At 45.8% G+C, this 14,949-nt stretch overlaps 1 protein-coding gene across 4 annotated transcripts in view; it reads left to right on the forward strand.

The window, feature by feature from the left end:
- LOC124025668 (beta-1-syntrophin-like) overlaps positions 1-14,949 on the forward strand; it is a 71,029-nt gene that overhangs the window by 25,308 nt on the left and 30,772 nt on the right. For 3 of the 4 annotated variants that reach the window (XM_046339005.1, XM_046339004.1, XM_046339007.1), the window contains exon 2: positions 5,921-6,074. In XM_046339005.1, coding sequence (XP_046194961.1) covers positions 5,921-6,074 — 154 coding nt within the window. Of the gene's footprint in view, positions 1-5,920; positions 6,138-14,949 lie in introns of all 4 variants that reach the window. The other variant, XM_046339006.1, reaches the window with a different exon arrangement.

A 14,949-nucleotide genomic window follows, 5' to 3' on the forward strand; every position in this document is an offset into this window, starting at 1 on the left:
TCAGAGACAACGACAGACAGCTGTCCCTGATTGAGAACCAATACCCGGCCAAAAACAACGACATACAAAAACATAGAAAAAATAACATAGAATGCCCACCCTAGTCACACCCTGGCCTAACCAAAATAGAGAATAAAAAGCCTCTCTATGGCCAGTGCGTGACGAACAATCCCCACAGGAAGTACAGACTCCTTGGCAGGAAGTACAGACTCCTAGGCAGGAAGTACAGACTCCTAGGCAGGAAGTACAGACTCCTAGGCAGGAAGTACAGACTCCTAGGCAGGAAGTACAGACTCCTAGGCAGGAAGTACAGACTCCGAGGCAGGAAGTACAGACTCCGAGGCAGGAAGTACAGACTCCAAGGCATAGCAATAAACATAATGAATCCCGCCTACTTTTATTTTCCCCTCTACTAAAAATGGAACATTTTATTTTGGAACAGAGTTGAGAACACACAGGTACACACACTGTTATCTTCAGCTTTAAGTAGTAGTGGAGAAGCAGCCTCCACTGTAATGTTAGTGACAGTAGAGACAAGAGCTAAACCAGTAGATGGGAGAGAGCAGAACCAGTAGATGGGAGAGAGCAGAACTAGTAGATGGGAGAGAGCAGAACCAGTAGATGGGAAAGAGCAGAACTAGTAGATGGGAGAGAGCAGAACCAGTAGATAGGAGAGAGCAGAACCAGTAGATGGGAAAGAGCAGAACTAGTAGATGGGAGAGAGCAGAACCAGTAGATAGGAGAGAGCAGAACCAATAGATAGGAGAGAGCAGAACCAGTAGATAGGAGAGAGCAGAACCAGTAGGAAGGAGAGAGCAGAACCAGTAGGAAGGAGAGAGCAGAACCAGTAGATAGGAGAGAGCAGAACCAGTAGATAGGAGAGAGCAGAACCAGTAGATAGGAGAGAGCGGAACCAGTAGATACGAGAGAGCAGAACCAGTAGATAGGAGAGAGCAGAACCAGTAGATAGGAGAGAGCAGAACCAGTAGACAGGAGAGTGCAGAACCAGTAGATAGGAGAGAGCAGAACCAGTAGATAGGAGAGAGCAGAACCAGTAGGAAGGAGAGAGCAGAACCAGTAGATAGGAGAGAACAGAACCAGTAGACAGGAGAGAGCAGAACCAGTAGATAGGAGAGAGCAGAACCCGTAGGAAGGAGAGAGCAGAACCAGTAGATAGGAGAGAGCAGAACCAGTAGGAAGGAGAGAGCAGAACCAGTAGATAGGAGAGAGCAGAACCAGTAGATACGAGAGAGCAGAACCAGTAGATACGAGAGAGCAGAACCAGTAGATAGGAGAGTGCAGAACCAGTAGGAAGGAGAGAGCAGAACCAGTAGACAGGAGAGAGCAGAACCAGGAGATAGGAGAGAGCAGAACCAGGAGATAGGAGAGAGCAGAACCAGTAGGAAGGAGAGAGCAGAACCAGTAGGAAGGAGAGAGCAGAACCAGTAGGAAGGAGAGAGCAGAACCAGTAGGAAGGAGAGAGCAGAACCAGTAGGAAGGAGAGAGCAGAACCAGTAGGAAGGGGAGAGCAGAACCAGTAGGAAGGAGAGAGCAGAACCAGTAGGAAGGAGAGAGCAGAACCAGTAGGAAGGAGAGAGCAGAACCAGTAGATAGGAGAGAACAGAACCAGTAGACAGGAGAGAGCAGAACCAGTAGATAGGAGAGTGCAGAACCAGTAGATAGGAGAGAGCAGAACCAGTAGATAGGAGAGAGCAGAACCAGTAGGAAGGAGAGAGCAGAACCAGTAGATAGGAGAGAGCAGAACCAGTAGGAAGGAGAGAGCAGAACCAGTAGATAGGAGAGAGCAGAACCAGTAGATAGGAGAGAGCAGAACCAGTAGATAGGAGAGAACAGAACCAGTAGACAGGAGAGAGCAGAACCAGTAGATAGGAGAGAGCAGAACCAGTAGATAGGAGAGAGCAGAACCAGTAGATAGGAGAGAGCAGAACCAGTAGATAGGAGAGAGCAGAACCAGTAGATAGGAGAGAGCAGAACCAGTAGGAAGGAGAGAGCAGAACCAGTAGGAAGGAGAGAGCAGAACCAGTAGGAAGGAGAGAGCAGAACCAGTAGGAAGGAGAGAGCAGAACCAGTAGGAAGGAGAGAGCAGAACCAGTAGATAGGAGAGAGCAGAACCAGTAGGAAGGAGAGAGCAGAACCAGTAGACAGGAGAGAGCAGAACCAGTAGATAGGAGAGAGCAGAACCAGTAGATAGGAGAGAGCAGAACCAGTAGATAGGAGAGAGCAGAACCAGTAGGAAGGAGAGAGCAGAACCAGTAGATAGGAGAGAGCAGAACCAGTAGACAGGAGAGAGCAGAACCAGTAGATAGGAGAGAGCAGAACCAGTAGGAAGGAGAGAGCAGGACCAGTAGGAAGGAGAGAGCAGAACCAGTAGATAGGAGAGAGCAGAACCAGTAGGAAGGAGAGAGCAGAACCAGTAGATAGGAGAGAGCAGAACCAGTAGGAAGGAGAGAGCAGAACCAGTAGATAGGAGAGAGCAGAACCAGTAGATAGGAGAGAGCAGAACCAGTAGATAGGAGAGAGCAGAACCAGTAGGAAGGAGAGAGCAGAACCAGTAGATAGGAGAGAGCAGAACCAGTAGGAAGGAGAGAGCAGAACCAGTAGATAGGAGAGAGCAGAACCAGTAGGAAGGAGAGAGCAGAACCAGTAGGAAGGAGAGAGCAGAACCAGTAGATAGGAGAGAGCAGAACCAGTAGATAGGAGCGATTAGTGACAGAGAGAGAGCAGAACCAGTAGATAGGAGCGATTAGTGACAGAGAGAGAGGCAAACGAGAGAGGAATACTCCGAGTTCTATGTATGATCTCACTCTGAAAGCATCCTGCTGGCGCCTGAACTAATGACACCACAACTACAACATAAGCGTGAGGATTAGATGAAAGGGCTTCAGCAAGGAATTCCCGTAAGACTACTTCATACCCTGCCCTTGCAGAGGTAGGCCTATCTGTTTGCCAGATCTGTCAGCTTCTATGCATAATGATAGTCTTACACTTCTGTTAGATGTTGATACCTTTCTTTACTTATTCTCCTTCGTTCCTTAAAGAACAGGGCCTGTACTTGTGTTTCAGGGGAGGTTTCTTTACTTCGTTCCTTAAAGAACAGGGCCTGTAATCGTGTTTCAGGGGAGGTTTCTTTACTTCGTTCCTTAAAGAACAGGGCCTGTAATCGTGTTTCAGGGGAGGTTTCTTTACTTCGTTCCTTAAAGAACAGGGCCTGTACTTGTGTTTCAGGGGAGGTTTCTTTACTTCGTTCCTTAAAGAACAGGGCCTGTACTTGTGTTTCAGGGGAGGTTTCTTTACTTCGTTCCTTAAAGAACAGGGCCTGTACTTGTGTTTCAGGGGAGGTTTCTTTACTTCGTTCCTTAAAGAACAGGGCCTGTAATCGTGTTTCAGGGGAGGTTTCTTTACTGTTCCTTAAAGAACAGGGCCTGTAATCGTGTTTCAGGGGAGGTTTCTTTACTTCGTTCCTTAAAGAACAGGGCCTGTACTTGTGTTTCAGGGGAGGTTTCTTTACTTCGTTCCTTAAAGAACAGGGCCTGTACTTGTGTTTCAGGGGAGGTTTCTTTACTTCGTTCCTTAAAGAACAGGGCCTGTACTTGTGTTTCAGGGGAGGTTTCTTTACTTCGTTCCTTAAAGAACAGGGCCTGTAATCGTGTTTCAGGGGAGGTTTCTTTACTTCATTCCTTAAAGAACAGGGCCTGTACTTGTGTTTCAGGGGAGGTTTCTTTACTTCGTTCCTTAAAGAACAGGGCCTGTACTCGTGTTTCAGGGGAGGTTTCTTTACTTCGTTCCTTAAAGAACAGGGCCTGTACTCGTGTTTTAGGGGAGGTTTGAGGGGAGGACGGCTCATAATAATGTCTGGAATGGAGTAAATGGAATGGCAGCAAACCATGTGTTTGATGTATTTGATACCATTCCACTCATTCCACTCCAGTCATTACCACGAGCCCCGTCCTCCCTAATTAAAGTTTCACCAACCTCCTGTGTCGTGTTTGTACACCTTTTCAGTACATCTTTGTCATGTTATCCTCTGAAACCTTCCCCTTGAATTGATGAAATACGAACAGTGAATGCCAGAACTGTTCATCAGCTGATACGTTTAGAGCTCCATAATTTAGGAATATAAACTGTTAAAACCTAATATATTTCTGTAATATATTGCCACTTCTCTTTAGAGATTGATGTAATGCAGTCAGACAGATCACTGTTGGTGGAAGCAGGTCCCTGCCTTCTGCAGGGAGTAAATGGTTGACATCGGTGTTGTTCACACAGCCCTGTAATTTAAACTAACTCCATACAGTCTGATACGTTTTGTTTATAGCAGGGTAATAATAGCTATGTTATTCATGTCTACTGTGACTCGTGATCAATGCCGTGGATTTAACGTGATTCACAGATTGTGTCTATGAAACTGTGTAGCCACCAAATGACTAATGAATCCCATGTCCCAGAGTTGTGGTCTTTGGTCGGATTAGGCCTCTTGTGTGGTGTGGAATACTTCCAATGACTCTCATCTCTCAGCTGTTGGCCAGGTCCACATCCATAGTTTGGAGCGATCCATCTAATCCTCTCAAACAATGCCAACCAACGTTTTCCCATGGAGGTGCAATATCTTTGAGTTCACAGAAAGTGTTAAACTGGGTACAAGGTATGATTGTGTGTTGTGACTCATAGATGTGAGTTCAGAACACGTTGTAGAATGGATTAACACTTCTAACAGACCTGGACCACTAATAGAACTGGACCACTAATAGAACTGGACCACTAATAGAACTGGACCACTAATAAACCTGAACCACTAGTAGAACTGGACCACTAATAGAACTGTATAATAGAACTGGAACACTAGTAGAACTGGACCACTAATAGAACTGGACCACTAATAGAACTGGACCACTAATAGAACTGGACCACTAATAGAACTGTATAATAGAACTGGACCACTAATAGAACTGGACCACTAATAGAACTGGACCACTAATAGAACTGGACCTCTAATAGAACTGGACCTCTAATAGAACTGGACCACTAATAGAACTGGACCACTAATAGAACTGTATAATAGAACTGGACCACTAATAGAACTGGACCACTAATAGAACTGGACCACTAATAGAACTGTATAATAGAACTGGACCACTAATAGAACTGGACCACTAATAGAACTGGACCACTAATAGAACTGGACCACTAATAGAACTGTATAATAGAACTGGACCACTAGTAGAACTGGACCACTAATAGAACTGGACCACTAATAGAACTGTATAATAGTACTGGACCACTAATAGAACTGGACCACTAATAGAACTGGACCACTAATAGAACTGGACCACTAATAAACCTGAACCACTAGTAGAACTGGACCACTAATAGAACTGTATAATAGAACTGGACCACTAATAGAACTGGACCACTAATAGAACTGGACCACTAATAGAACTGGACCTCTAATAGAACTGGACCACTAATAGAACTGGACCTCTAATAGAACTGTATTATAGAACTGGACCACTAATAGAACTGGACCACTAATAGAACAAGACAGGTTGTGAAAAAGCTTACCCATAATTCTCCTCTCTCATATTCCCAGTGAAGTACATGTGGGAAGCCAGCCTCAAGACAGGTTGTGAAAAAGCTTACCCATAATTCTCCTCTCTCATATTCCCAGTGAAGTACATGTGGGAAGCCAGCCTCAAGACAGGTTGTGAAAAAGCTTACCCATAATTCTCCTCTCTCATATTCCCAGTGAAGTACATGTGGGAAGCCAGCCTCAAGACAGGTTGTAAAAAAGCTTACCCATAATTCTCCTCTCTCATATTCCCAGTGAAGTACATGAGGGAAGCCAGCCTCAAGACAGGTTGTGAAAAAGCTTACCCATAATTCTCCTCTCTCATATTCCCAGTGAAGTACATGAGAGAAGCCAGTCCCTATGTGAAGAAGGGTTCTCCTGTGTCAGAGATAGGCTGGGAGACGCCCCCACCTGAGTCCCCGAGGCTGGGTAGCCCCCACTGTGATGTCCCCGTCACCCCCACCATGTCCCTACAGGGGGACAGGAGGTACATCCCCTTAAAGATGTGTCACGTCACCAGGAGCATGACTTCTCCAGACCCTGGAAACAGGTAAAGGCTCCAGCATCATTCTGCATGATTTCTCCAGACCCTGGAAACAGGTAAAGGCTCCAGCATCATTCTGCATGACTTCTCCAGACCCTGGAAACAGGTAAAGGCTCCAGCATCATTCTGCATGACTTCTCCAGACCCTGGAAACAGGTAAAGGCTCCAGCATCATTCTGCATGACTTCTTCAGACCCTGGAAACAGGTAAAGGCTCCAGCATCATTCTGCATGACTTCTCCAGACCCTGGAAACAGGTAAAGGCTCCAGCATCATTCTGCATGACTTCTCCAGACCCTGGAAACAGGTAAAGGCTCCAGCATCATTCTGCATGACTTCTCCAGACCCTGGAAACAGGTAAAGGCTCCAGCATCATTCTGCATGACGTCTCCAGACCCTGGAAACAGGTAAAGGCTCCAGCATCATTCTGCATGACTTCTCCAGACCCTGGAAACAGGTAAAGGCTCCAGCATCATTCTGCATGACGTCCCCAGACCCTGGAAACAGGTAAAGGCTCCAGTATCATTCTGCATCACTTCTCCAGACCCTGAAACAGGTAAAGGCTCCAGCATCATTCTGCATGACTTCTCCAGACCCTGGAAACAGGTAAAGGCTCCAGCATCATTCTGCATGACTTCTCCAGACCCTGGAAACAGGTAAAGGCTCCAGCATCATTCTGCATGACTTCTCCAGACCCTGGAAACAGGTAAAGGCTCCAGCATCATTATGCATGACGTCTCCAGACCCTGGAAACAGGTAAAGGCTCCAGCATCATTCTGCATTACTATTATTCTGTTTCCCCCCGTATATTATTATCTACAGGGGCGTAACGGCAGGGGGTGCAGGCCTCGGTGGGGTAACACTTCTACAGTTAGAATTGAATGGATTTATATTGCGAGTGTTTTGCCAGATGCAGTGCCTTCAGAAAGTAGTCACACCCCTTCACTTGTTCCACATTTTGTTGTGTTACAGCCTGAATTCAAAATGGATTCCATTGATTTTTTCTGCCCACCCATCTACACACAGTAACCCATAATGACTAAGTGAGAACATGTCTTTATCAAATGTATTGGAAACTAAATACAGAAATATCTCATTTACATAGGTTTTCCCACCCCTGAGTCAATAATCAAATGTATTTATAATCAATCAATCAAGTTTATTTAAAAAGCCCTTCTTACATCAGCTGATGTCACAAAGTGCTGTACAGAAACCCAGCCTCAATACATGTTAGAATCAATTCGGCAGAGATTACAGCTGTGAGTCTTTCTGGGTAAGTCTCTAAGAGCTTTGCTCACCTAGATTGTACAATATTTGCACATTATTGAAGGTGCTGAAGGTGCTGTAATAAAAGCAACACGTTACATTGTGACGGGGGAGAGACTCATCTCATCCACAACCAATGAGTAAGTCCCACCACTTGTTTTTCCTGGGACAGTGTAACAGGGATGGTCGTCTCTGTGACAGTCACAATGGATTACCTGCTGCGGTTCTCAACTATCAGAGTGTTCAGAGTTTAAGAGATGTTACCTTGATTAACCAACACAGAGCAGCGGGTTCTGTCTGACACACATAGACTACCTTAATTAACCAACACAGAGAAACAGTTTCTACCTTAATTAACCAACACAGAGAAACAGTTTCTATCTGATACACATAGTCTACCTTAATTAACCAACACAGAGAAACAGTTTCTATCTGACACACATAGTCTACCTTAATTAACCAACACAGAGAAACAGTTTCTATCTGATACACATAGTCTACCTTAATTAACCAACACAGAGAAACAGTTTCTACCTTAATTAACCAACACAGAGAAACAGTTTATATGTGATACACATAGTCTACCTTAATTAACCAACACAGAGAAACAGTTTCTACCTTAATTAACCAACACAGAGAAACAGTTTCTATCTGATACACATAGTCTACCTTAATTAACCAACACAGAGAAACAGTTTCTACCTTAATTAACCAACACAGAGAAACAGTTTCTATCTGATACACATAGTCTACCTTAATTAACCAACACAGAGAAACAGTTTCTATCTGACACACATAGTCTACCTTAATTAACCAACACAGAGAAACAGTTTCTATCTGACACACATAGTCTACCTTAATTAACCAACACAGAGAAACAGTTTCTATCTGATACACATAGTCTACCTTAATTAACCAACACACTCTATCCACTAGGCTACCTGCCGCCCCTACACTCTAACCACTAGGCTACCTGCCGTCCCTACACTCTAACCACTAGGCTACCTGCCGTCCCTCCACTCTAACCACTAGGCTACCTGCCGTCCCTACACTCTAATCACTAGGCTACCTGCCGTCCCTACACTCTAACCACTAGGCTACCTGCCGTCTCTACACTCTAACCACTAGGCTACCAGCCGTCCCTACACTCTAACCACTAGGCTACCAGCCGTCCCTACACTCTAACCACTAGGCTACCTGCCGTCCCTACACTCTAACCACTAGGCTACCTGCCGTCCCTACACTCTAACCACTAGGCTACCTGCCGTCCCTACACTCTAACCACTAGGATACCTACCGTCCCTACACTCTAACCACTAGGATACCTACCGTCCCTACACTCTAACCACTAGGATACCTGCCGTCCCTACACTCTAACCACTAGGATACCTGCCGCCCCTACACTCTAACCACTAGGCTACCTGCCGTCCCTACACTCTAACCACTAGGATACCTGCCGTCCCTACACTCTAACCACTAGGCTACCTGCCGTCCCTACACTCTAACCACTAGGATACCTGCCGTCCCTACACTCTAACCACTAGGCTACCTGCCGTCCCTACACTCTAACCACTAGGCTACCTGCCGTCCCTACACTCTATCCATTAGGCTACCTGCCGTCCCTACACTCTAACCACTAGGATACCTGCCGTCCCTACACTCTAACCACTAGGATACCTGCCGTCCCTACACTCTAACCACTAGGCTACCACCCGTCCCTACACTCTAACCACTAGGCTACCTGCCGTCCCTACACTCTAACCACTAGGCTACCTGCCGTCCCTAAACTCTAACCACTAGGATACCTGCCGTCCCTACACTCTAACCACTAGGCTACCTGCCGTCCCTAAACTCTAACCACTAGGCTACCTGCCGTCCCTACACTCTAACCACTAGGCTACCTGCCGTCCCTAAACTCTAACCACTAGGATACCTGCCGCCGCACGGTACAATTTTACGGTTCTATTTTATCCCAAAGTTATGGATCTGACTTTGCCATCCTCCCTTACCTCCTCATCTATAACCTATCCGAGGCAGACACCTCCACCCGACCAGGAACTCGATCGCCCTGAGCCCATCCTTTACAGCCAGTCCACGTCCCCCCTCGCACCGGAGCATCGGGAGGATCTGAGTCCATGGCCTTAGACTTAGACAGGCCTGGTATTTATATAGTCATTTAGACAGGCCTTTAGACAGGCCTGGTATTTATACAGTCATTTAGACAGGCCTGGTATTTATACAGTCATTTAGACAGGCCTGGTATTTATACAGTCATTTAGACAGGCCTGGTATTTATACAGTCATTTAGACAGGCCTGGTCTTTATACAGTCATTTAGACAGGCCTGGTATTTATACAGTCATTTAGACAGGCCTGGTATTTATACAGTCATTTAGACAGGCCTGGTATTTATACAGTCATTTAGACAGGCCTGGTATTTATACAGTCATTTAGACAGGCCTGGTATTTATACAGTCATTTAGACAGGCCTGGTATTTATACAGTCATTTAGACAGGCCTGGTATTTATACAGTCATTTAGACAGGCCTGGTATTTATACAGTCATTTAGACAGGCCTGGTCTTTATACAGTCATTTAGACAGGCCTGGTATTTATACAGTCATTTAGACAGGCCTGGTATTTATACAGTCATTTAGACAGGCCTGGTCTTTATACAGTCATTTAGACAGGCCTGGTATTTATACAGTCATTTAGACAGGCCTGGTATTTATACAGTCATTTAGACAGGCCTGGTCTTTATACAGTCATTTAGACAGGCCTGGTATTTATACAGTCATTTAGACAGGCCTGGTATTTATACAGTCATTTAGACAGGCCTGGTCTTTATACAGTCATTTAGACAGGCCTGGTATTTATACAGTCATTTAGACAGGCCTGGTATTTATACAGTCATTTAGACAGGCCTGGTATTTATACAGTCATTTAGACAGGCCTGGTATTTATACAGTCATTTAGACAGGCCTGGTCTTTATACAGTCATTTAGACAGGCCTGGTATTTATACAGTCATTTAGACAGGCCTGGTATTTATACAGTCATTTAGACAGGCCTGGTCTTTATACAGTCATTTAGACAGGCCTGGTATTTATACAGTCATTTAGACAGGCCTGGTATTTATACAGTCATTTAGACAGGCCTGGTATTTATACAGTCATTTAGACAGGCCTGGTATTTATACAGTCATTTAGACAGGCCTGGTATTTATACAGTCATTTAGACAGGCCTGGTATTTATACAGTCATTAGAATGTGAATTGTTCCACAGTTCTAGTAGTTCTATGTCTATGCTCTTTGATCTATGAGATGAACCACTATGAAGAGGAAATCAGTCACTGAGGGGTTAGACCACAGCTAACCTACTTAATGATGAGCCAATGGCTCACATACAGTGCATCCTTGACTCTTTCCACAGTTTGCTACGTTAAAGTCTTATTCTAAAATGAACAAATAAATAAAATCCTCATCAATCTACACACAATACCCCATATTAACAAAGCAAAGAGTTTTTTTTTTGTGTTTATAACAAAAATGAAATATCACTTTTACAGCACATACGTCTTACCTCTGGTGTCAGTGTTGCAGTATCACACTAACAGTAGAACGACAGCAACAAACATGACAATATAACCATCAAAGTAGTGATGTTTTATCCAGTCTGTCCCAATACACATCAGATGTATATCACACACTACCACAACCAAGCATTAGTTTGTATTGAGTGATATTTACTGGCGTCACGACAATGTTTTGATGGTGTATTAAGTACTTCCATCGTTTCAGCACGTTGCTCACAACAACAGGCCAACCTTCAGGTACTTTAGAGCTACATACTGGAAGATGCCTGTTACCACACAAACACACATGCTGCTATCTGAGATGTTCCGGACGTGTGCTGCAGGCTTGTTGTAGCTGACTGGTAGAGAGGAGCAGAGCTCTCGTCACTGGTGGAAATGTAAACAGCTGTTAGGTGAGAGACGTCCACACTACCCAGCCAGGAGAGGAGAGAGTTTCCTGCACCTTTCACAGCTTTATTTAGCTGCTAAACAGCTGTTAGGTGACAGACGTCCACACTACCCAGCCAGGAGAGGAGAGAGTTTCCTCCCTCCTCAGACAGATTTACTGCATCTCTCTCTCTCTGTCTCTCTCTCTCTCTAACTCTCTAGAGAGGAAAGAGTTTCCACCCTCCTCAGACAGATTTACTGCATATCTCACTCTTCCAGAGAGAGAGAGAGAGAGAGACAGAGACAGAGAGAGAGAGAGACAGAGAGACAGAGAGAGAGAGAGAGAGAGAGAGAGAGAGAGAGAGAGAGAGAGAGAGAGAGAGAGGCAGTAAATCTGATGCAGTAAATATGTCTGAGGGAGGAAACTCTCCCCTCTCTGGAGACACAGACAGACAGAGAGACAGAGAGAGAGAGAGAGAGAGAGACTGTGTGTGAAACGATGCTCAAGTGTAAAACAGTTTTTTCATGCTTATTTTAGCTTGAGATATTTGCCTTTTGCGAGCAGTTTTTTTTCTCTCAAATAAAAAGCAGTTTGTCAGTGGAAAACGAACAGGTAGACAGACCATCATTGACCAGGAAAGGCATTGAAAGATTTGCCACACAGTGAGTCCACTTTCTAAATCTGGCCTTGGCTTCTTTAATGGCTCAGTAGTTAGTGTCCCATGTTGGAGAGATGACCTGACTGGATGTGGATGGGCCTTGAATGGGGAGAACACACCTGGGTTCAAATACTATTTGAAGTCTTTCAAATACTTTAGTTGTGCTTGATTGAGCTTGTAAGTGCAATGCCCACCCATCTGGCACTCCAGGCAGACTAAAGCAAACGCTCAAGGTATACAAAATGATTACAAATGGTCTCTGAACCCAGCAGGTCTGGGGGAGAGCTTGGACCTCTTTCCAGGAACCAGCCAGCCAGCCAGCCAGCCAGCCAGCCAGCCAGCCAGCCAGCCAGCCAGCCAGCCTCTAACTAACGTAAACACTTCAGCTCGCTCCATAGGACATCTGACTTCTGTTTCTCCTCAAGTCTCTGGTTTCTATTTTTAACTGTGGTGGGGGACTGGGGAGAGGGTTGGTGGAGGCGAGTAGGAGAGAGAGCACCTGCAGTTGATCTAGTGGTTTGTGACATCATGATAACATGGTCTCCCACTGTCTCTGCTTAATGACAGGTAGATTTATCAACAGGGGTCATATTCAAGGCCCAGGTCTCTGAGGTGAAAACGGTTTCCTTCAACCTTGTTCATTTGATTTATGTTTTGTTGTTTGCTGAATGGATTCATAATAGACTTAGCTAATGTTTCCAATACCAAAAAGGCTTGAAACTTACTGCACATCCCACAGGTGACAAACCAAACTTTATCAACCCATGATGAATAAAGAAAAGTCTGTAAATAAATACACACCCACTGTACACAGTGCTAGGTACATCAAAGGAAATGTTTATCTTAGCCAGAAGACGAGACGCTGTGAGAAACAGTCTTTTAGTGGTGCTTGGGATCATTTCCATTCACTGAGGACATCATCATGTCATGTTTGTCATTTATTATCATGTCTTGTCCCTGTGCTCCCCATTCTATTCGTTTCCCTCTGCTGGTCTTATTTGGTTCTTTCCCTCCTTCTATCCCTCTCTCTCCCCCTCCCTCTCTCACTCTCTCGCTCTCTCTTCTCTCTATCGTTCCGTTCCTGCTCCCAGCTGTTCCTATTCCCCTAATCATCATTTAGTCTTCCCACACCTGTTCCCGATCCTTTCCCCTGATTAGAGTCCCTATTTATTCCTTTGTGTTCCGTTCCTGTCCCGTCGGTTCCTTGTTTTGTATTCACCATGCTGTGATTGTGTTTCGCCCTGTCCTGTCGTGTTTTTTGCCTTCATCAGATGCTGCGTGTGAGCAGGTGTCTCTGTCTACTACGGCCTGCGCCTACCCGGAAGCGACCTGCAGTCTGTGGCCGCTTCTCCAGTTATTCCCCTCTACAGACTAGAGGATTTCTGTTATTCCCTGTTTGGACTTAAATAAACTCTGTTTCTGTTAAGTCGCTTTTGGGTCCTCTTTCACCTGCATGACAGAAGGAACCGACCAAGGAATGGACCCAGCGACTTCAGACGCTCGTTACACTGCCGTCGAGATCCAAGGAGCCATGCTCGGCAGACACGAGCAGGAATTGTCTGCTGCTCGCCATGCCGTGGAGAACCTGGCCGCTCAGGTTTCCGACCTCTCTGGACAGTTCCAGAGTCTACGTCTCGTGCCACCTGTTACTTCCTGGCCTGCCGAGCCTCCAGAACCTAGGGTTAATAACCCACCTTGCTACTCCGGGCAGCCCACTGAGTGCCGCTCCTTTCTCACGCAGTGTGAGATTGTGTTCTCTCTCCAACCCAACACATACTCTAGAGAGAGCTCGGGTTGCTTACGTCATTTCACTCCTTACTGGCCGGGCTCGAGAATGGGGCACAGCTATCTGGGAGGCAAGGGCTGATTGCTCTAACAAGTTCCAGAACTTTAAAGAGGAGATGATTCGGGTTTTTGACCGTTCAGTTTTTGGTAGGGAGGCTTCTAGGGCCCTGGCTTCCTTATGCCAAGGTGAACGGTCCATAACGGATTATTCTATTGAGTTTCGCACTCTTGCTGCCTCTAGTGAGTGGAACGAGCCGGCGCTGCTCGCTCGTTTTCTGGAGGGACTCCACGCAGTGGTTAAGGATGAGATTCTCTCCCGGGAGGTTCCATCAGATGTGGACTCTTTGATTGCTCTCGCCATCCGCATAGAACGACGGATAGATCTTCGTCACCGGGCTCGTGGAAGAGAGCTCGCATCAACGGTGTTTCCCTGCTCCGCATCGCAACCATCTCCCTCCTCTGGCTTTGAGACTGAGCCCATGCAGCTGGGAGGGATTCGCATCTCGACTAAGGAGAGGGAACGGAGGATCACCAACCGCCTGTGCCTCTATTGCGGAGTTGCTGGACATTTTGTTAATTCATGTCCAGTAAGAGGCCAGAGCCCATCAGTAAGCGGAGGGCTACTGGTGAGCGCTACTACTCAGGTCCCTTCATCTAGATCTTGTACTACTATGTCGGTCCATCTACGCTGGACCGGTTCGGGTGCTACATGCAGTGCCTTGATTGACTCTGGGGCTGAGGGTTGTTTCATGGACGAAGCATGGGTTCGGAAACATAACATTCCTTTCAGACCGTTAGACAGGCCTACGCCCATGTTTGCCTTAGATGGTAGTCATCTTCCCAGTATCAAATTTGAGACACTACCTTTAACTCTCACAGTATCTGGTAACCACAGTGAGACTATTTCTTTTTGATTTTCCGTTCACCGTTTACACCTGTTGTTTTGGGTCATCCCTGGCTAGTATGTCATAATCCTTCTATTAATTGGTCTAGTAATTCTATCCTATCCTGGAACGTTTCTTGTCATGTGAAGTGTTTAATGTCTGCCATCCCTCCCGTTTCTTCTGTCCCTACTTCTCAGGAGGAACCTGGCGATTTGACAGGAGTGCCGGAGGAATATCATGATCTGCGCACGGTCTTCAGTCGGTCC

This window comes from Oncorhynchus gorbuscha, unplaced genomic scaffold (genome assembly GCF_021184085.1).
Source record: "Oncorhynchus gorbuscha isolate QuinsamMale2020 ecotype Even-year unplaced genomic scaffold, OgorEven_v1.0 Un_scaffold_2335, whole genome shotgun sequence".
NCBI classification, from domain to species: domain Eukaryota; kingdom Metazoa; phylum Chordata; class Actinopteri; order Salmoniformes; family Salmonidae; genus Oncorhynchus; species Oncorhynchus gorbuscha.